This window comes from Protomyctophum bolini (assembly GCF_963924005.1).
Source record: "Protomyctophum bolini genome assembly, chromosome: 9".
Classification (NCBI taxonomy): Eukaryota; Metazoa; Chordata; class Actinopteri; order Myctophiformes; family Myctophidae; genus Protomyctophum; species Protomyctophum bolini.
In genome coordinates this window covers 14,701,878-14,724,613 of record NC_137870.1, presented here as the reverse complement: position 1 = coordinate 14,724,613, position 22,736 = coordinate 14,701,878, and the positions used below count along the sequence as shown (strand labels likewise).

The 22,736-nt window shown below is 43.8% G+C and overlaps 2 protein-coding genes across 2 annotated transcripts in view; both read left to right on the top strand.

The window, feature by feature from the left end:
- mettl16 (methyltransferase 16, N6-methyladenosine) overlaps positions 1-7,184 on the top strand; it is a 37,927-nt gene extending 30,743 nt beyond the window's left edge. Inside the window, exons 9-11 of the mRNA XM_080771914.1 lie at positions 3,429-3,602; positions 4,354-4,665; positions 5,823-7,184. Coding sequence (XP_080628040.1) covers positions 3,429-3,602; positions 4,354-4,665; positions 5,823-6,191 — 855 coding nt within the window. The 3' untranslated portion in view covers positions 6,192-7,184. The remainder of the gene's footprint in view (positions 1-3,428; positions 3,603-4,353; positions 4,666-5,822) is intronic.
- Positions 7,185-11,355: 4,171 nt separating this feature from the next.
- Positions 11,356-22,736, top strand: part of LOC308321030 (max-binding protein MNT-like) — a 52,416-nt gene continuing 41,035 nt past the window's right edge. Inside the window, exons 1-3 of the mRNA XM_080771811.1 lie at positions 11,356-11,631; positions 19,938-20,568; positions 21,031-21,072. Of these exons, the coding sequence (XP_080627937.1) occupies positions 11,559-11,631; positions 19,938-20,568; positions 21,031-21,072 (746 nt within the window). The 5' untranslated portion in view covers positions 11,356-11,558. The remainder of the gene's footprint in view (positions 11,632-19,937; positions 20,569-21,030; positions 21,073-22,736) is intronic.

Here is a 22,736-nt window from a genome sequence, read left to right as displayed (position 1 = left end):
TCACAATCAACGTTTATGTAGTGATTTGATCATTGATGAACGAATCATAAACATATGGATGAAGGCTTGCCGCTTGCGCTGGTATGTGTTGGCGACGCACGCCGCGGTCCCGTCCTCCCGACCCCCGAAAATGATGTCGCTTTTATCTGAACTGTCAAAACTGTCTAAGCACTTATAAATGGTGAATGATTAAGCCCCTTACGCCTATAGCCTGCTAGTACTTACTACAAATAGGCAAGCTGTATTGTATGCTTGTCATTGTCACTTGGAAATAAAGGCGTGCAGTCCATTCATGCCTTTAAAAAAAAAATAATATCATAATCGCATATGCCGCATCACCGCGTCCGCATGCGCTCCAAAATCATCTCACAAGTGCGCTCGCATAACAAGTGTTTGATTAAGCACAAACTAATACATTGTAAACATGTTATATTGTTTTTAATTGCGCGATTTTAATTACTTGTAAAGTTGGAAATCTCTCTTTTGTTTTTTACATACACATACCGTTTTATATTAACATTTTAGGAGTGAAAACATATGTTTAGATTAGGGATGCACCGAAAGGGACTTTCTTGGCCGAAACCGAATACCGAATATAAGAAACAGTTGGCCGAAAACCGAATACCGAATAACCGAAAATGCTTTTTTAGCCATTTTCTGCCGAATATTTTCTGCGGCCGAATATTCGGTGCATCACTAGTTTAGATGCCTGTGACAGTGTCAGCAGTTCAGACAAGGCTGCTCCGCTTGTGTAAGACAGAAAAAAATGCGTACACCAGCTGAGGAGCAAACGTGGATTTTGAACGTTGTCACGTTCAATTTCAAGCTTTGGCGGAAATGGTAAATGTCAAAAATGTCGGCAATTTCGGCGTGCACCCATATTTTGGCGTACGCACGGTTGATAAATGAGGGCCTACGTGCTGTACTTTAGGGAGGTGTAGTTCCAGACTCTACGTGCTGTACTTTAGGGAGGTGTAGTTCCAGACTCTACGTGCTGTACTTTAGGGAGGTGTAGTTCCAGACTCTACGTGCTGTACTTTAGGGAGGTGTAGTTCCAGACTCTACGTGCTGTACTTTAGGGAGGTGTAGTTCCAGACTCTACGTGCTGTACTTTAGGGAGGTGTAGTTCCAGACTCTACGTGCTGTACTTTAGGGAGGTGTAGTTCCAGACTCTACGTGCTGTACTTTAGGGAGGTGTAGTTCCAGACTCTACGTGCTGTACTTTAGGGAGGTGTAGTTCCAGACTCTACGTGCTGTACTTTAGCTTTTGGAGATGGTGGAATAGTTGGTAGCCATAGAATGACATTGGGAAAGGTGGTCACTCTAAAGGCAGCATACGGACTGACTCATCACATGATGACTCATCATTGATGGGATGACAGAGAAGCCATTGTGAACTCATTTATCACTCTTTATCTTGCTTCTCAAACTTAGTTTTTAATTTGAAGGAGTTCCACCAGTTTGGTATGCATTAGACCAGTGGTTCTCAAACGTTTTAGCTCGAGACCCAAAAGAGAAACGGTGCGTTGTTGTGAGCTTGTAGATGCCACTACTTTATTTTGTTGTGCAACTAAGTATATATAGGGCTTAAGCCTATAGGGTGGTGATAGGCGACTCACCGGCTCACCTAAACACATCTCTCTGTTTTTACTATAACCACTGTTTCGGTGGTCACCATATCACTTAAAACTGTAGTATGAATAGGCCTTTAAGCATTTGGGTGATTAGAAGTCATGTGATTAGAAGTCATGTGTCTTGTTTGCACATGTGTGTGTTGTTGAAGTTGGGAATGCAAAGCATGGTTGTTGCAGGGGGTGTGTCCTCATGGCCACATGTGGGTGCTATGCCATAGTGACAGCTTTGTTAATTGTAAGGAAGGAGAGCAAGTCATCTACTAATACAACACATCTCTCTGTTTTTACTATAACCACTGTTTGGGTGGTCACCATATCACTTAAAACTGTAGTATGAATAGGCCTTTAAGCATTTGGGTGATTAGAAGTCATGTGATTAGAAGTCATGTGTCTTGTTTGCACATGTGTATGTTGTTGAAGTTGGGAATGCAAAGCATGGTTGTTGCAGGGGGTGTGTCCTCATGGCCACATGTGGGTGCTATGCCATAGTGACAGCTTTGTTAATTGTAAGGAAGGAGAGCAAGTCATCTACTAATACAAAACTAATCCTACCAAAACATTGATGCGCTTCTCTAACTGTACCCTTATTAATAAATTACTGCAACTGAGGTGAGCATTACCAACTCCTTGTACACTGTGTCAAGTATTGTCTTTCACTGCCCTCTATTGGCAGATTCTGGAACATCAAACTTGTGTGGGCACAACAGAAATGGTGGTATTATTAACAGGGGGCGTAAAATATCTCATAGCGTTAGACAGCAGCACTTGCCCTATAGGGCCTTGACGACCTTGCAGGTTTATGCAAAGGTTAAAATGTGAAGGTTTTGTTAATGAAGACAGATGCCAGGTACATTTGTTGAACTGGCATCCTATCGTTTGTATAGTTTCAGTCATGTACAGATTATTTACCTATGATTACTATTTCTATGTATTTGATGTATTACGATACGTTTACCTTTCTCCACGTAAATCGCGGTGGATTAAGAGCATCTGTTAAATGCTTAATTGTCCATTTTGAGGTATGCAGATCTTCCTGATAGAAGACGGCCATGTTGCTGCTTGTGAAAGTGGTTAACCACTTGAACCCCAGCATCCATAATTCTGTGAACATTAGCCATAAATAGCTGATCTATAAACTCACTCGCCTGACCACAGATCAATCAATCGATTTGTATTCCACCGTGGCTCAGTGGAACTAACACAGTATTATACTTTAAGTTCTTTATTGATATCACTTTTTAATATTAATGTAATATATTATCATTAAAATCTTGGTGTTTTGATCATCATAAAGGGGCTCACTTCCAATATACTCATAGCCCACCAGTGGGCCCTGGGCCACAGTATGAGAACCATTTGACCTCCGTAGAAGATCCCATGTGGCAAGGCAGTTTTATTCAACAACATGGCAATTCACATGTGCTTTACACAGAACATCAAGCAAAGGAAACGCAATTATACAATGACATCATAATGCATAAGAAGAAACAAATACAAAAGAAGACAAAATAAAAACATGCACTTACAGTGCAGAAGAGAAAGAAAAGTAACTCAATCAAAGGCAGCAGCAAGAGTGGAAGTAGTTTTCTGAGACTTTGTTTCAGATATGTGGTGCATAAAAACTAAAGGCTGCTTCCCCACGTTTATTTGTGGTTATAGGGACAGCACGCAGGCCATTCCCAGGTGACCTGAGAGGTGTGGACTCTCCATGATATCGCACAAGATCTGATTGAATGACGGAGAGAACGACAGAGATGTGAACACTCTTTTTTATCTCTCCCTGTTTGGCCACAGTCTCCCCCCAGCAAGAGGCGTAAGGTGGAGAAGTCCAGAAAGCCTCTGTCCTTCACTATGCCCCAGGCCAGTCTAAAAGAGCTGCAGGCTAAAGCCTCCACTATGGGCTGTACCTCACTCTGCCCAGTGGACGCTGTCACCGCCCTGCTGGAGAAAACACTCACTGATCTGAGGGTAAGCATACGATTTAATCAAATTATCAGTTAATAATGTTCCCTAATTTAGTACTTTCAGTCCTAATTCTCCTTTCATTGTCAATGGGAATTTTTGTTTGTGTAGGACGAAGTTTGTGGACGGACACTAAAAACTGGGAGGGGCTAGCGCCCCTCAAAAACAAATTACATACAAATCAAACTCCTGCACTCGCGTAGGCTTGAACCAATCAATTGCAACCAATTCTTGTCCAACTGTAATTTTCTATTTTTATGATGACATGCCCACTTTACAACATTCAAATGAAATTCTTCCCAATGTCACAGTATGTCCCGCATGCCTGTCCTGTTTTCACTCCGAAATACGTCACGGAACGGAAGTTAGATTCCCTCAAAATGCCATTTCAGCAGATTCATTCCCAATTTTCTGCCATAATCTGAAGACTTGCCTCTTCAGACTCCACCTCAGCACGTAGCACTTTACCTAGATTTGACAACCATGCAGACTTACCCTGGCCATTATTTTGTTCTCATGTTTCTTAGCCTTGTTTTTGACCACAAGGTTACATTTAAATTTAGATAGCATGTTATTTAGACAGATGCTAGGTTCATTGTTTACCTGGTATCCTATAGTTTCAACGTACAGTTTATTTTGATGTACACTATCGTACCTGTATTTTTACCTTGTTTATGAAATGTAAGTCGCTTTGGATGAGAGCATCTACTAAATGCCTACAGTACATTGTAATGTATGTCTCTTTTCGTCCTGGCAGGTATTACACAAACGGCTGCCATGCGTAGCCCAGCGGAGGAGTCTGTTCCTGACGGCCGTGGAGAACAACTGGATCCACGGACGTCAGAAGCGGCGAGAGCAGAAACGTCAGTTACGGGAGCTGCCCAGAGCGCCTCTGACAACAACTGTCTCTCAGACTGCCGCTGGCGCGGCCGGCCCCAGCTTTTCCCAACACTCCCAGAATCAGCAACCCTCCTCTTTCGCACAGGAAGGCAATGTCCAACAGAGTTCCAATGGAACCTCCGGAACCACTTCAACCGAGCAAGAACCTCAGGATGCGGAACAAACAGGGGTATGTAGAGCATAAACTTTCTCAGCTCGAGGCCCAAAAGAGAATCAGGCCTGGTGTCTCCCCCGGTCGGGACCCAAAATTATAAAAATACATTTCTTAAGCCCCATTTCAAGAGTAGCTCATTTAGAATATTTATACAACATTCTGATATATATTAGGGGTGCACCGATGTATCGGCCCACTATCGGTAGGAGCCGATATTTGCCTTGTTAACTGACATCGGTGCATCGGTAAAGAACTTGACTTTCACCGATGGCAGTAGCCGATGATCTGCTCTGCAGCCAAATCCGGAGATACACACGTGTACGGAGATGTATAGAGCGGCTGCATGTCGCTCAGTGCAGTGGTATTCCTCCGCCCCTCACAGGCTCACACACGGATGTATAGAACGGCTGCATGTCGCTCAGTGCAGTGGTATTCCTCCGCCCCTCACAGGCTCACACACAGATGTATAGAGCGGCTGCATGTTGCTCAGTGCAGTGGTATTCCTCCGCCCCTCACAGGCTCACACACAGGCAGCGGGCACCGTTTCAACTCAAGACAGGACAATTTTTTTTAAATTATTATTTAGTTTCCATTTTACCAAACTATAATCCACAAGTTAGTGACTGTGTGGGCGCTATAGTATACCCTTGCACAGCGTGAGGTAATTAACGGCAGCTGCAAACGATCAACGGTCTTTAATTGTGTGATTAACGGATTATATATATATGCCCGTCGCGCAAAATCAAGATCAAAACCTTGAGCTATACTTAGCCAATCTTCAACAGATTGTTATAATTCCAAATGGCCTATACTCCATGAAATTTATATTTTCAATTTTTCATGGGTGGATAAGGGCCGATTCATACTCCTATTTTATCGCTGTTTCGGCACTGTAGTGCCGAAATAGTTTCGGCTCGTCAGAAATTTTCAGTAGCACCGAAGAGGGGACTTTAGGACGGTACCGCCCCCTCGAACCTCAAATGACGTCACATTGTAGGCTCTACAGAGCCGAACCGACTTTTATTCGGCTCTAAAATAGGTGTATGAATCGGCCAAGAATTTCCACATCGGTGCACCCCTAATATATATATATATATATATATATATATATATATATATATATATATATATATATATATATATTCATAATACTTGAATCTTTTTTTTGGTAGAAAATCAGGAATTTAGGACACAACGTATTGGACAACAGCATGGACACAGAGTCTCCCACCTCTACAGACCCTCCTCAGGCTCAGTCGGAGCCGGTTGTAGGAGGTTGGGAGGAGGAGGAGAAGGAAGTACCAGCCAAAGCACAGGAAGCCAAGGGCACCACCTCGCAGGACGTAGTGCCAACCAAGCGTCCACAGAGCCCCGCGTCAGTGGAGCACTTCCTGTTTAAATGCGACCTGAATGTCATGCTGGAGGAGGACGCCGGCGTGGGGGTGGAGATCCACTGGGTGGAAGGGCAGAGTAAAGACCTGATGAATCAGCTGTGTACGTATCTGAAGAACACTCTCCTGAAGATGGTGTCGAGGCCCTAAACCACGGTATGGACATGAGAAGAACAGTCTTTGACCAATGGTGTTAATGGAGGGCAGGTAGAAGGTGACAAAATTCATTTTTAGAGCATAAGTTTGGAAGACTACCAGTGCGGAGAATGTTTTTTTGTATTTGTTTTGTTTTTATGGTCTTCACAGTTAAAGGAGGTGTAATTGATTTTTTTGTATTTTTTTTTAGTTAATGCTCTATATTGTGATAGTAATAATTTGCTGTAGAGTGTATGTATGTTCAGTAAGAGCTCTCTTTAGTAAACAGTGAACATTTTCAGTTCAGGATACAAAGTCCAGGAAGGTGGAGTTGCAAGTTCCCTCGTTTGTATCAGAGGGAGCCCAGCACCTCATTTTAAAACGTCTCTATTCCTGTAGAAAGCTGTTGAGCACACCTGGGGTGCATGTCAATTCCAGGCTGCTCTCGCCACCTGTCTGTGAGTCGGACAGATCATGAAGCAACTGGTGTCTGTATTTTCTTGTCAGTGATCTTATTTTAATGTTAATAAATAAGTAAACAGTTTTTCAGTAAATTCCTTTCCCATCTACCAGTCTAATCAGGTGAGAAATAATTTATTTGTTTTACAGTGTTCCAGTTCCTTTTTGTTTTGTTTCATAACTTCTAATTTCAGTTCTCTCGCCTTTTTGGTAAACATTCGTACCTCGATCTGAAACATGTTTTTCTGATTACTTACTCAACAGCTGGAGAGACGAGACGGGGGGCTGTTACTGAACGAACACTCTAGCAATGATAACGAACAATCTGAATATAGTATTTAACAGTATTTTAGCCAAACAAATATCTCACCCCCTTATATCACATCACGTCAGTTTGTCTGTAATTTACTGTATGAAAAGGAAAGTGCACTTTTCATCTCAACAGTGTTCATAATAATAATAGTGACCGTTTTCAAGGTAGCACTGAAGTTTGTATTCTCTCCGATCAAATTTGTAATAAAAAACAAAATGTAATAAATGTTTTTATTACTCTTACTATATATTATGATAGCTTTCCATATTCTCATTTATTTTATCCGTATTCTATCTTATCCATACTAGTAGTGGCATGGTGAAGTTCCCTGACTATCATGACATCTTAGATTGCATTCTTTAAATGGCCACAAGAGGACCTGTCCTACACCATGTGCCTTATTCCCATTTGTCATGAGTTGTGTTATGATGGTAAAGCACTTCCAATGACTTGTTTTACCAAGAGAACGTGTCAGCTAATAGTTGTACGGTCACAGGTAATCACAGGGTGGACCTAGATTGATTCGGTGCTAATGTTCTTTTCTTTCTTTTTTTCAAGCTCAACATACATGCCATAATGCAGGCTGTCCCTGCCTAGACCCCCACTGTGTTTCCTGTACCTAGAGAGTCTGCACTAGTACCATTATTAGGTCATGGCTGACATACTTCCATCCTGACTAGAGTTGAGTGAATAACAGGAAAGCAGACCCAGAACCATGTGTGTGCACGTGTTCGTTCATTGTTGGAGACAGGCTTTTTAGACTTGCATTGGGGGGTCCATGCCTTCACTTTTGATACCTCCTGGCCATTCATGTGTTGTTATAAGTGGTGGGGAATCGGGATATGTTTGAATCACTGCTTTTCGGCCCACTAAATAAAATGCATTTCCCTTTGGGAAATAGAATGTAGAATTGTAGACCCTGCTATGTTTGTTAATATCGCAATTTAATTCAAATGGAAATTTTTCGTTAGGGTATAATTTAAAATTAAAATCTTTGGTTCAGAAATATCTCTCCCAATGCATCAAGGTGTGACATGAGCAGGGCTTGAGCAATTAAGAAATTGTGAGACCCCCCCCCCCCCTCCCTGGTTGGAGAAGTGTGTTTGTGTGTGCGCACGTAGTGCACGTGACAATTTTTATCTCAAAATAGACATGTTTGACTTCCTTCTCGCAGCGTTTTGTGAAGTCAGGACTTTGACTTTCCCATCAGCCTACGTGTGTGTGAGAATCATGTGATTTTGGGGGGAGAGACACTGACCCTGGATCTGCAACAAACCAGTAGTCCACCACAAGCCTACAATACTTTAAAACCGTTGTGATTCACCATCAACACCACACAAAGCTTGTGACCCAAGATCAATAATTGATTTTTTCTTTTTTGCCTACTCACGTAGACTTCCTCAGGTGGTGAACAGTCAACACGCTGCATTACATACAACAGGCAGAGGAAGTGTCCTTCAACGAGCTCTAGCCTCTCTGTTGGAGGCTATTTATTTCCATTGATGGAAATACTGGCCTTCACCCCACAGCAGTGTGCACTTTGATTACCTTCACATTAAAGGGACATTTCACTGCTGCAAAAAACTGCAGTCACTCAATGTTAATAGTATTTGAAGTAGATAACAGTTGCACAATTCGAAATTTGCACCCTAATGGCCAAAAAATAATAATTAAGTCTGTGTGTTTGACTGGATTGCTGAATTCCTACAATGCCCATAGTCTCGCCACTCTTGCGTAGCGGCAGCCAGACAACTTCCACAATCTCCAAATGCTATATAGAGTCTGGAACTACACCTCCGAGTAATGGAAGCTGCTATTTCCATTAACGAAAATATATTTTAATTTTTTATTTTTTACTCAGAATAGCCAAATGGCATTGATCACGCCTCCAGGTCTTTAGTTTACTCAATTTAGGGAATAAGACCTGGTACTTAAGACACGCAAAATACAGCCCTATATTTCATGAGCTGTGGCGTCTTGTTAGGCCTGCACTCTCAATTAGGGATTTTGGTTCTTAAACATTTTCATATCAAGGAACCCCCAAATTGATACTGTACATATTATTAGGCCACGAACCCCCGCATTTGAAAAGACTCACTTTGTGTCAGGGACCCCCATGATTGAGAGAGGATTTTTGTTGTTAATATTAAGGATTTTGTGAAACCTAAGATTATGAATACATACATTCATATACATTCTCAGTGGGCTAACATTTAGCCGGTGAAATGATGGTAAAAGAAAATTGTTCCTTTCACTGGGGGACCCCCTTAGCTCACTCACTTTGAGGAACACTGTTCTAACCATGCAATATTATTGCATGGTTATGAACCAGTTCCCACAGGCTTGTGTAAAGAGGCCAGTAGTGACCAGTGAGTCATATTCAAATCCTGTATGACTACTAGTGTGCCAGTCCCGGTCTAGGGACCCCCGGCCAGGGGTCCTTGAGGACATTCCATTTAACAGTCCCCTGTTAAATTATTGATGGGAACCAAATGGACCCTTATGGGTCTGTAACTCTGAGAGTGTAACAAATGGAACCAAATGGACCCTTTAACTCTAAGCGTGTAACAAATAAATGAAACCAAACCCTATAGCAGGGATGTCAAACTCATCTTGCATTGGACGAAATTTGGCCCTGAAATGCTGTGAATGCTGGACCCTATAGAGCCCTGACATGCTGTGAATGCTGGACCCTATAGAGCCCTGACATGCTGTGAATGCTGGACCCTATAGAGCCCTGAAATTCTGTGAATGCTGGACCCTATAGAGCCCTGAAATGCTGTGAATGCTGGACCCTATAGAGCCCTGAAATGCTGTGAATGCTGGACCCTATAGAGCCCTGAAATGCTGTGAATGCTGGACCCTTCTTCTTCTTTCGTGTATCGTCATATGTCCAGCGCTGTGTCGTATAGCCATGCCCTCGTCTCAGGTCCCACTCTGAAGAGGCCCTCCTCTGAAGGTGGTCTATGCAGGGGACAGGCGCTGATGATGTGGTTGGCAGTCTGCTCAGGCTCCCCGCACTCGCACGCTGCGCTGTCTGTTAGGCCCCACTTCTTCATGGACGCTTTGAAGCAGCCGACCCCTGTGCGTAGGCGGTTGAGGAGGGTCCATTGCCGGCGAGGTGGACCCTATAGAGCCCTGACATGCTGTGAATGCTGGACCCTATAGAGCCCTGACATGCTGTTAATGCTGGACCCTATAGAGCCCTGAAATGCTGTGAATGCTGGACCCTATAGAGCCCTGACATGCTGTGAATGCTGGACCCTATAGAGCCCTGAAATGCTGTGAATGCTGGACCCTATAGAGCCCTGACATGCTGTGAATGCTGGACCCTATAGAGCCCTGAAATGCTGTGAATGCTGGACCCTATAGAGCCCTGACATGCTGTTAATGCTGGACCCTATAGACTCTATAGGGTCCAGCATTAACAGCATGTCAGGGCTCTAGTATAGAGCCCTGACATGCTGTGAATGCTGGACCCTATAGAGCCCTGACATGCTGTGAATGCTGGACCCTATAGACTCGGGGTCCTTTGGTTCCATTTGTTACATCGGAGGTGTAGCCTATGTAAACTGTGTGTGTCCTACTGTCCTTGAAAGTTAAAATGAAAAGGGTTGAAAAAACGTATAGGGTGATTGTAGGCTGGGATGCAAGTTTTGTGCAGTGATTGAATGGTTCCTTTGATTGATTGATTGAAATATTTATTAACAGTTTGCAGAATTACAGTACATTTCAAGCACAACTCAATACAAAGACTGTTAACTGTGAGAGTATATAGCCAAAGAACAGAACAGGAATTCATCATAAAGGAGGTAAAAAGGGAAAAGAAACGTATACAGTGAGGGGGAAAAGAAAGTGGGGGGGGGGGGGGGGGCAGTCGAATTGCAGGATTCACATGTCTTAATGCCTTGTCATCTGCGGATACTCGGATAGATGGACGGATGGATAGATATTAGACATATTATGTATGCCCAACCATTTGGCAGTTGCCCACTGCCCCATGGCATCGTGTCATGCCATGGTGGTGACTCATGGAAACCCTACGCACAACACACACATTAAGGAGCACAGTGCGTGAACTTGTTTCGAGGTTAAACCCGTCTAAAGGTTAGCCTTGGATCAAAAATACTTATATCAATTGTAGTCAGATACGAAAGTAAAGGTCACACTGGATCAAATACATCTATCTATCTAAGGCTAGTCTATGTGTAAGTGTAAATGAAAGTTCCTGTTATCTCTAATCCAGTCCACGTTTTGCCTCCCCCACCCAGCCACCCCAGTGCACATGGAAGTGCGTGTGTGTGTGTGTGTGTGTGTGTGGGCGGTCACAATGTGCTAAAGCTCATTTGCTTCCTTTAGGCTACTACTCTGAGTCTGACTCTCATCGCCATCTTGTTGCAACTCTTCTATGTCTGTGGAAGAGTTTGTGTCGAGAGAGAGAGAGAGAGAGACCGAGAGAGAGGGGGTGTCAGATTACACCTTCCAACCTCCACACACACATACACGCGCAGGGACGACCTCACCCTAGTCCTACAGTAAAGATCACGTCCTCCGCCGGTTCTGTTCTCTGTTGTAAATCACAGTCTCTCCTGAACTGAACGTTGACAGACATGAGCATCGAAACGCTTTTGGAAGCGGCCAAGTTTTTGGAATTGCAAGCCCAGCAACAACAGAAAGCACGTGGTAAGTGGTAGGATTTACACATAAGTGTGTGTGCGTGTGTGTGTGTGTGAGAGAGAGAGAGAGAGAGAGACAGACTGGGGCAACTGTTGTTGGAATTGTTCATTTTCTCAACAATCCTCCGGGACGTTCCTACAATCCTCCCTACACAACGTTGTGATATTTAATGTACAGTAGTAACACAATAACGTGGTGTACATTGCTGTTTTATTCCGTGAGATAATTTCATTTTCAGTCGCAATGCCTTTTCGTTTAGTTTTACTTTCTGTATCGTGTTGTTGGCACAAAGCGCGCTGCAGAATCACCAGACAGAATGACATGATTGAACCTTTTTGATCCACAATATATTATTGCACCTTCATAATGCGCTGCACGGAGATGGTGATGATTGACTGCATTGACGCGCACACAGTAGCCTAATAACGTTCAGTTCTCTATCCTAAAGTAAGCTGCCTACAAATATTACGTTTTTACATGATAATAAACTGCCGCTTGTGTTCATGTCTCCATGAACACTAGCACTAGTGAACACCCATATCTTAATGCCACTGCTTTAGTACACAGTTTATTTAATACAAATAAAACACTACATTTGTGGGACGTGTAAATAAAGGGCGGTGGCGACGACGGGAATGTTTTACATGATAATGTAACCGTCAGACAGACAGCCGCGGGATCAAATGACGCCAAATCATGATCGGGCTTCCCCGTCAGACAGTCTCATCTCATGCCACCTCGGGCTCGGGGGACTGGCCGTGAAGGCGTGAACCGGTCTTACCGCTGACTGCTGTGCTTTATGTACCAGGCCTGTTTATCTCTACCTATGCAGTAATCTGCACACACAGTTATCATGACACGCGGTGTTTAGTCACCTCGGACTGTTGCCAGCACAAGAATCCTTTGAGCGTCTGTCGGTGACGTGCGCAGGGGGAACCACGCCCCGCCGTCTGTAAACGCCCCCGTTCACCACGTGTGTGCTGGGCACCCCCCCCCCCAACACACACACACACACACACACACACACACACACACACACACACACCTTACTGCATGATGGGCACTGCATGGTTCTCAAAGTGGGGTTGGGTTGGGGCAGCGGGGGTACACAAATACAACTAAGGTGGTAGTAGGTATTAGTTCCGAAAGGGTATGCAGGCCAGGTATTCAAATTTCAAAAATCGATATAATAGCAGATACATTTAAGCTTGTTGGTCTGCTGCTCCTTTCTGTTACTCTTGTCAGCTATTATTTTCACATTGTTTGCATCTTTCTTATATTATTTGACAATTTGGTGCAATGTTTCACCAGTTTTTATAGTAGGCCTATAGCTTATTGATTACTTTTGATGCACTAATTAAAAGTCCTGACTCATGACTTATTGTCACTTTACTGTCACCTGGCTGGGGACACCCCAAACATGATGTGGGGACCTGGCCCACAGCTCTAGTCTGGAGGAGGCCAGTCAGTGGTAGTAATGTAGGCCATGGTTTTCTCCTCCCAGCCTGGGCTCTCTGTAGCCTACTGCTGCAGTTATATAAGGCTTTTAATCCCCCTTGTTTTTGTCAATGTTTCACACGCTTCTCTCAGGGAGGGGTTATTCAATGTATATCAGAAGGGATTTAATACGAGCGGAAAGGAAGCAGTCGGCTGCTATACAGAGTGAAAAATGAGCCGGACATCACGTGCTTATTGCTTTTTTTAATCTCCAGGGAATGTCTGTGATTTCCTCTGATTAAAGCACTGTTGCTGATTTTTAGCCATGGTGCGAGAGATGTTTTATTATTATTATGACTGCATGCATTTCCCTGCGATTGTCACTCTATTGCCTCTGCAGGAGTCTAGTTGTCTAGATTAGAAGGGGTGTGTGTGTGTGTGTGTGTGTGTGTGTGTGTGTGTGCTGGACCGATCATCAGCACCCCATTTCTTGTGTACACTGCCAGTAGGCCACTTAACCCATTTAGGCCTGACGTCGACATTTCTAAAATGTCTTCTGTAAATCCTGACATTTGTGCCACATTTTCAAATTCACAAAAACAGCAGACCTACAAGCTCGTAGCGTGCCACTTGGTCGTGCGCTATGAGCTTGTAGATCTCCAAAACCTTTCAGCATGTGACTCCCCATGTGAACTGGGTGGGGATCCCCCACCCTGACAAGCTTGGAATGTAGGCGTTAGTTTGACTCAGTTCCACAGATTGGAAAATGGCAGGTCTACAAGACACCTTTTGTGACAATTTGGCCAATGTTTGATTACTTTTGATGCAGTAATGATCTTTTTCTATTTCCTTATTTTTTAGGTATTATAAAGGTCTTTAAAGCCCTTAAAATTGACACTTCACTGTCATCCGGCCCAAAATCATGTGGGGAATCGAGACCCGACCCACATGTTGAGAACCACTGCTTTAAGGAGTGCTCATTCTGTTTCTTTAAGGTGAATGACCTGGCAGGGCCTTAGCTTAATCATTAATGTACACTGTGATGATAAATAGCTGCCAGGCTTGTACATGAGGACATGTTTTGGTATGTGTATTTTAAACCTCCAGCTGCCTCCATTCATACCACCTCATGTGCACTTTGTTTTGACCTGAATTAATCTCTGCTGCAGCACACAGTGAAAGCAGTGTTGTTTAGGTTCGTTGGAGGAGAGGCACTATGGCTGTTCGTCTAGTGCAGTAACCCGGGTTTCTGATCCGGTCGGGAGCGGATGATAACTTGCGTCATGTTGTAGTCTGGTTTGCACTGCAGTCATCAGGCCGGGACCACCAACCGCAATCAGCATTACCCAAAATAATTCCCCACGATCAAGGGTATCATAATTGTAGGGCCTACCCATGTGCCGTACGTATCCGACAAATTTCTTCAAGTTCTTCTTGGAGTAGTTTGTTTGGTACTGTATATCCATCATTTATTCCAACTCGTAGCGACTGGCGAGACTAAAAACAAATAGGAGGGACAGCCTTATTGGAATAAGGGTTTTATATATTTATTTTACATTTTTTATCATCTTGTCTAAACCACGCCTAGACCGGATCACAGGCGATTTAGGAACACAGACCAGTCTTTCCTCCGAGGTGGATAGTCTGGTTACTGTCGGTGATGCTATATTAACTCATTTAGTATGTGGGGAGCAGGGGACCCCCTGCAACCCCCTCAAGGGCCTCTAGGGGTCCTCTCCTCCCGGACCACACTTTAAGAACCATTGCCATAACCCATTAAAAAAAGGATAGATTTTGGCTATATATATTCTATACTACAGCAACATACGTTTTTACAGAAAACTACATCTCTTCTGGGGGGTCCCTGGCACAAAACATTTTCAGGTGGGGGTCTTTGTCACGAAAAAGGTTGAACTTGTGTTTGAACTTGAATTTGTGGAATTGGCCTAAATGGCTTGGAAGTCTGCTGCAAGGAAAATAACCTTTTGTGCAGTAATATGCTGAAATGTCTTGGCTCCTTCAGCCCACGTGCAAGTAAAAGATAGCTCCCTTGTAATTGACAGATCTAACATTACTGCTGCCATAGCAACAGGACGACCCCTTCCTCCCCCAGCATCCACACATAGAGTGGAGGGGGGGGGGGGGGGGATCACGTGCTGTTGGAAAGGGGGAGTAATGTTCTTGTATGTGATTGGATATCACAGCCGTTGATGGGACCCAGGGATCATCCACTCCCCTCTTTAGTCAAAAGACACAAACACGTTAGTGCAGTGCATTTCCTTGTCTTCATCATATCCAGGCAATTAGCCAGCCATGATATATATTTTTTATGAAGTGCTTAAAACCCTACATACTTCGTTGACCGGGGTCCCCCAGGGGTCTGTTGTACTTGGACGCCTCCTTTTTCCCTCTCAACCAAAAACCTTTGAAGAAAATAGTAATTTCGTGATTAATACCAAGCCATGTTCCAAGGAGACCCAGAGGTTATTCGATGCAAAAGTCCTCAAACGTGAATGATAGCACAGATCTGACGCATCTTTCAGACATTTCATTTGCCTCCCTGCTGCGTGAGTGTGACTTCTTTTGTTTTTGAGTGGTGCAACCACTCCAAGGAACAGCAATGTCCCTGACGTTAACACACCCACCCATGCACCTATGTTACTAATGAGCATGAGTATGACTATTAGTACCAGTAGGGGCGCTGTTGCCAGAAACAGAGAGAGAGACAGTGCAGCACTGTTGCCTGCTAATGAGAGAGAGAGAGAGAGGGGGGGGGGGGGGGGGTAGTTGCACCACTCAGTTCACACGGTTGTGATTTATTTTCTCTACGGTACGCATCAAATTCAGGGGTCAGCAATGTGTCCGTACACGGGCAAACGTGTCTGTGGCAAGACTTGTCCATGTCAATACAGAACATGCATGTCTAATGACTGAGCCTTGAGAAATCTGTCTGAGCCCTCTCTATTTATAAAAGCTTACATTTACATTACAACGACCGGTGGATGATGTCACTGTCTCTGATTGTCTTTAATGCTTTGAAAAGTTCAAAGCAATCAGTGAATCACTAGGAAAGTGAAGTAGAATGTAGACAAAAGTACAGAGATGGCAGCTATTTACAAATTGTTCCATCTACGCCTTCCCTCTCAGCTTAACTCTAGAACACTATGTGTGTCCTTTGGTACCTTCAGGATGCTCACTGATATCCTGTTTCTTTCTAATAAAAGTACAAAGGGATGATTAGTAACCACTCTCCCTCTTAGCACAGATAGCACAGATCTGTCACATCTTTCAGACATTCAATTAGCCTCACTGCTGTGTAAAATAAGTGTGACTTGTTCTTTCTCTACCGTACGCATCAAATTATGTCCTTTACAACCCCGAATATAGGTACATGCTGATGAATGTTCTCCTTCCAGAAAGAGGCTTTGTCTGTGGCATTACGGAGCAAACATAGCTATTTCTTTCCTTAGGGCCGTTCCTTGTCCTTGAGTACACTTTGGAGCTGAAAAGACTGCACTCCCCTTAGCTTGGCAAGCTGTCTGTGTCTGGTGCCAAGCTCACCGCCCATCTGTACTAGCGGATCCAAGAGTGTTACCAAGTTCATAGATGTTTGTGTGGCAGCCAACTCGGATATCAAGACAGGCCCCACTACTGATAGGATTTCCCATCTTAACACAAAAGATGTCTTGTTGCGTGCACTGTCTCTCCTCCACTGTGCTAACAGTGTGTTTTTGGTGTCTTAGGCTCAACCACGAATGACCCAAGAACCTGAGGTGAATGCTGCTTTGTCTGTCACACTGCTGATAATGATAAGGGAAATGTTATACAGTATGTAGCGGTGTGAGCTGTTCCTATAACAACTTTCTGTGCCGATTCTACCAGAATGACACGGACTAATGCAGTGGTTCTCAACCTGTGGGTCGGGACCATATACTGTAAAAAATATGGACAAAGCGTTCTCCGGGTCTATCATGAACGTAAAATGAAGCCTGTCAGTCCTTGTATTGTAAGTTGCCATCTTTCTAGATCCGTTTTGGCCCAGCTGGCCATTGGCTGGCCCAGACAACGAGGCGGGACTTCCCCCCCCCCCCTTCTTCTCCGTTGGTTTTTATTTTGACTCGAGTGGGAGGGGAATCCCGATCATAGACTGTAATGGTAGCCACGCCCCTCAGAACATACGCGACTTTATGGTCATTTTTTAATAAATGGGACCATCATTTTCCCAAAAGAATATTATGACATTAGAAATGAGACTTTAAACTAGTGACTGGAAGCAGAAAGTATTCATGACCATGTTTATTAAGGTAATACAGTCTAGGTGAAGTTGGGCCCAAATACATGGACTTCTATGGGGCTATGGGTTTTTCTGGGTCCAATGACAGTGCCACAACAGGCCATTATATGAACTTTCAGGAAATCCCGTTTTCCTCAGTGGCTTCACAAAGTATCTGTCTGACTGCTCCCCTGGTCGGGACCCACAGGGGGGGCCCAGATGATTAGCATAATAAATTATGCAACATAGTTTTCTCACTCAACAGTACAGCTAAAGCTTTGTGAATGTTTGTTTTTGTTGTGTATGTCAGACTTCGGCGTTGATTGTAGTGACAGTTTTGATGCATCATTTTAATCATAAGATCTGTACCTTTAAAATGGTATATAGCTTGCCTAGGTAGGTGAGACACACTTTTGTACACTTGTTTGTCTGAAAAATGCAAAAACCGCAGAGGTCCCGCCCGTGGGACTGCAGATTGTTAACAGTTTAAGGACCTTTAAGAACTGTTAAGACATTATTAACGCCTGGAATGAATTTCAAAAGTAATCAACAAACAAACTTTACAAAAAAAAAAGCCAAATATTAACTAACAAGAATGACTCTCGTCATAATTGCCAGGTGCAGCAAAGAGACTATTGGCTATATCTTGCGCCACCCCTTATCCCTAATCCCTAAACTAATTTGCCATGTTTTACTATTTCAAAAAACCTTTTAAAATAGTTCAACTAGCCGATCTACAAGCTCACAATGTCTCAATGTAGATCGGCTAGTTGAACTATTTTAAAAGGTTTTTTTAAATTGTAAAAAAAATGGCAAACTACTTAAGGGATAAGGGTGGCGCAAGATGGAGCCCTATGGGTTTTATCTCCCATTGGCTTAGACTTAGAGGATACGGCTTCATGTTGCAGCGTTCAGACTATAGGTATCACATTGGCTTAGGGGTGCTAGAGCAGGGGTGGCCACACTTTTTTTACTTGAGAGCTACTTTCAAAATGACCAGCTCAACAATCTACCCTCCATTGCTGAAAATAGTTTAAATATGTAGGCTTTAGAATAGTGGTGCACTTGGAATGGGAAATAGAGGGGGAGAAATGGAAGGGTAGGGGTAGGGTTTTTTTGTATTTCATAATGCTACCGACGTTTGTGCACAGCAAACAAAATATTGCATTATGGATTTGAGCTCACAGGCACTTTTTGATGTCAATCAATCAAGTCACCTTTAATTCAAGTGGCAGATGCCAAAAAAAGTTATTTATATATTTAAATTAAATACTCTTTAGGGGCATGTCACGTGATCTACCTGCACAGCCTTTGTGATCTACTGGTAGATCACAATCTACCTTTTGGGCACCCCTGCGCTAGAGGCAGCCAATCATGAAAGTGTCCACTAAGTCCTCACAGAGCCATAGTGTAAGACAGAGTTACGACAACTCTTCTCTTCTACATAGACTTCTATTGCGAAGAGTGACAATGTCCTTGACCGGAAGTTGGCAGAATGCACTGGACTAAGGCAACAGCCCAGCTTTAACCTTTATTTTAGATAGTTTTTTAGTAATAGTACAACATAAACATTACAGAGACTTCAGTTGTCACTGTACAATACTTGTTGAAAACAATGTATTTCGAGCACTCAGCTTTCTGCCCCCTCAATGTCGTAACTCTGTCTTACTCTCTGGCTCTGGGTCTGACTCCTCACTAGTCAACATCGACACTCGACAGTATAGCAATTAGCAAGTTAGCAACCTGGCTAAAAATGTGACGAAATCGGCTATTTTAGATTTTTTATAATCTGTGGAACTGAGTCAACAAAATGTAGTGCCTCAACTCCTACAATCCCCAGTTCAAATATGATTATTTTGGGGGTTTCGCGGCCTGAAAAGGTTCAGAACTAAAAAACTAAATGAAGGACCAGTCAGCCGAGTCAGTCGGTTGACAAGTTGAACACAATGTGCAGAAGATTGCAGCACATAATTTGAGGCCGGCGGTTGGTTGTGCATTATGCATCGATTCTTGTCAAGCATCAGAGGCTGGAGTAAAGTCTGCATCTCTGACTGTAGTTTTATGGGGGTGGGTGGCGGTTCCAAGGAGTCGAGTTTCCTTTCAGACCTTTACAACGGCACAGTAACTCAAGCCGGTGTGCATGGTGGTATTATTGTGAGCCCTGCAAGAGTATACTGCTGCTTTTCTTCTTTTTGTCTTTTCAGTCGTAGTGGTAATGGTGACCATTGTGAATAATGTCACTAGACCTTAATCCTTTTTATCTACCTCACTCTCACATTAGCCAGTCAGTAACTGCAGCAATTACTGCTGTCTTTATAATCATCATCATTTTTCAAAACGTAGACGTTGCAATTATTCTCTATGAACTGAACATCTAACAATTTCCCACCTATGAAGAAATAATTGACATTATTAACCACTCAAGCTGTATTCATGCGTTTTCGCTTTTGTTACATTTTCACCTAATAACATGGCCAAAATGGGGACGCCAGCCAGGGTCAATGTGTGCTAACAGAGTTTAGACAAGAGGGTACTAGTCATGTGTTTATACTATTTCCCTCCGTGTGGTGCTGTCCTGATCACAACCTGGTCTGTTCCACAGAGGAGAATGAGTTGAGGGACAAGCTGCGTCTGGAGCAGCTGGCCGAGCACAGCATCAGCTACTCGTCACAGCCACTGCACTACACCAACCATGTGTTCAAAGTGGAGTCGGAGCCCCACAGCCAGCATCACCGGCCGGCCCCCATCCCGCCGCCGGCGCCTCCCCCCGCCGTACCCATCACCGTCATCCCCATGATCCCAGTGGTCCCCTCCTCCAACCACACAACGGGCTTACCCTCTCGACATCATCACCCAGTGGCGACGCTCCTAGCCTCCCCCAAGCGGGACCCCCACTCCCCTCAGGACCACCACAGCGGTGTCACCCTCTCTCCGCCACGTCAGCCCAAACTCTCGCCCTCGGCATTGGCGGTGAACCACAATCAGCCACAGAACCTGCACCACCAGCACCACCTACAGCTGGTGGCTTCTCCATCCGCCAACGCTAAAACACAACAGCAGCAGCCCCAGCAGCTGGTTCAGCAGCGTTACCCCGGAACCATCGTTTCCGCCCCCCAGCCGCACGCCTTAGTCGCCCAGCTCCCCCAGGCCCTGCCCCCACAGACCAGCCCCGTCAGCCGGGGGAGCCCGCCTGACGACGGGCGTCACCTGGACAACAAGAAGAGGCCGGGAGGGTAAGTGTTTTGTTTTTATCTCTTTGGATTGAGTCAGCCATGTTTAATTATGACTCTGAGTGTGGTAGTACAGTACGACATCTGTTTAGTGTGTAAGTTCATGGCAGGCAATTGGATGCAGAAGTGCAGGTGAGGTGAAAAGCTGATATAGCATCAGTCAAAAACATTACGCCGCTAGTTGGCGCTAGTTGGCGCTTAATTAGCCCATGAATAAAAAGCAAATTTAAATAATGAAAATAATCAGATATATCTTAGACCTATATAGTTGACCGGAGTCCCCCAGGGTTCTATACTTGGTCCACTCCCTTGCTTCCCTCCACACCAAGCTCTTTGCTGGAAATAGTGCTCACAGAATAGGGTTGCTAGGGTTCATGTTTTCGTTTTACTTGGTTTGATTGCCGTTCTTGTTTGGATAATTTGGATATTAGATTCCTTAATGTGCACCAATCTGTGCTTTTACAGGGCGGGCACAAGAGAAGTACATAACAAGCTTGAGAAGAACAGGTGGGTGCAGCCTCTCTCCTGTGTCGCCTTTACTTTAAAGGTAGGGTAAGTGATATATTTTGGTTAAAACAAACATTTTGTTCAAAGGTTAAGTCACTATATTCTGATAGTAATCATTGCTATATAGTGTTTGTTCAGTAACAGGGGTCTCCCTATTTCTCCAGCTCTTTAATAAACAGAAAATTCCAGAAAATTCCACATTTTCCTTCTTCAGCTCTTTAATAAACAGAAAATACTTTTTCATAGGTCGATAGGTTGTATATTTGTAGTGCGCAAATACTTTTATAGTGTTCCAGTTCCAATTTTTGTCTGCTCATTTCTGTGTCATCCCTTCCAATTTCACTTGTTACTTGCGCAAGCAGAGCGCGCAAGTAATATTCGTCCAGTGCTTCGATGCGTATGTCGCCGTTTGATGTGTATGCGCCACGTAATGACTACTTTTGCTTGATATGGCAGTGGTGTCAGATTACATACATGTATACATAGGGGCATTACCTTTAATCCTCCCGACACTAAAACATATCGTCATTACGTCACCATCGAAAACCAATTACACCCTGGGTCCTTTCATCCATATCTTTATTATGTAATCATTGAGAGCTAGTTGTACCAGTTATACCCTGACGTCATATGCTGCTACGATACATACGCATCAAACCGGGCATACGCAAAGTAACCACATTATACCGCTAATCAATTTACAAATTACATATACATAGAGGCATTTCCTGTAATCCACCCGACACTGATCGACATATACGTTACCAGCTGAGATTTGACAGTTTGTAGCGGTCAACGGTATTTGCGCGCTCTGCTAGCGCACTAGTAGGCCATTTATGGCCTACTTGTGTGCAAGCAAGTAGGCACTCGACAGAGTGCAGTTCTAGTTAAATCTGTATCCTGTGAGTTCTCTCCCCTGATTGGATGAAATGTATATCCTGCCCTGAAGATGCACTTTCTGTTTAATAAAGAGCTGGAGAGACATGGAGATACCTGTTACTGAACAAACACTCTAGTCTATAACAATGAGTACTATCAGAATATAGGGCTATTTATCACTTATTTGAACAAAAACAAATGTCACTTACCCTACCTTTAAGTGGAGATCTGATCGTTTTGCACAGAGAAGTTAACTCTTATAGCGCCATTGCCGAAGATCGTGGTCAATTGAAGCCTAATTTTGATACTGACGCTTAACGCCATTGCCGAAGATTAATGGCAATTGCGCTTTTATAGTGCATTCGATCGATCGAGCCATAATGCTACTTACGTTAGCCGGTTAGCTAGCTGTGTTGTTAGCACAGCACTGGATCTTAGATCGTCGTCGCCATAATAATCCATTCTATCCGTTTCTTTCAATCGCCTGTATCTCCTATTCCTTGTCCCAGATGACATTTTGGACAAAACAGCGTTTCTTTGACGGCACAGAGCCGGCGATGTGGAGCTCTCCAGTGCATCGGTATAGATCGATCATGTAAACAAAGCCTGTCTCGGATCCGTCGAGCGTCCTAGGATAAGCTACTTCCGGTAGACTTGAACTGTGGCTTTTCAAAATAAGAGCTCAAATTAAAACAATGCTGGCGTGAATTAGATCCTAATTTTTCAATAAATGCTAGCGGAGTAAGAGTTAAGATGAGATTAAGTGAACATGTTCTCTTTCAGAT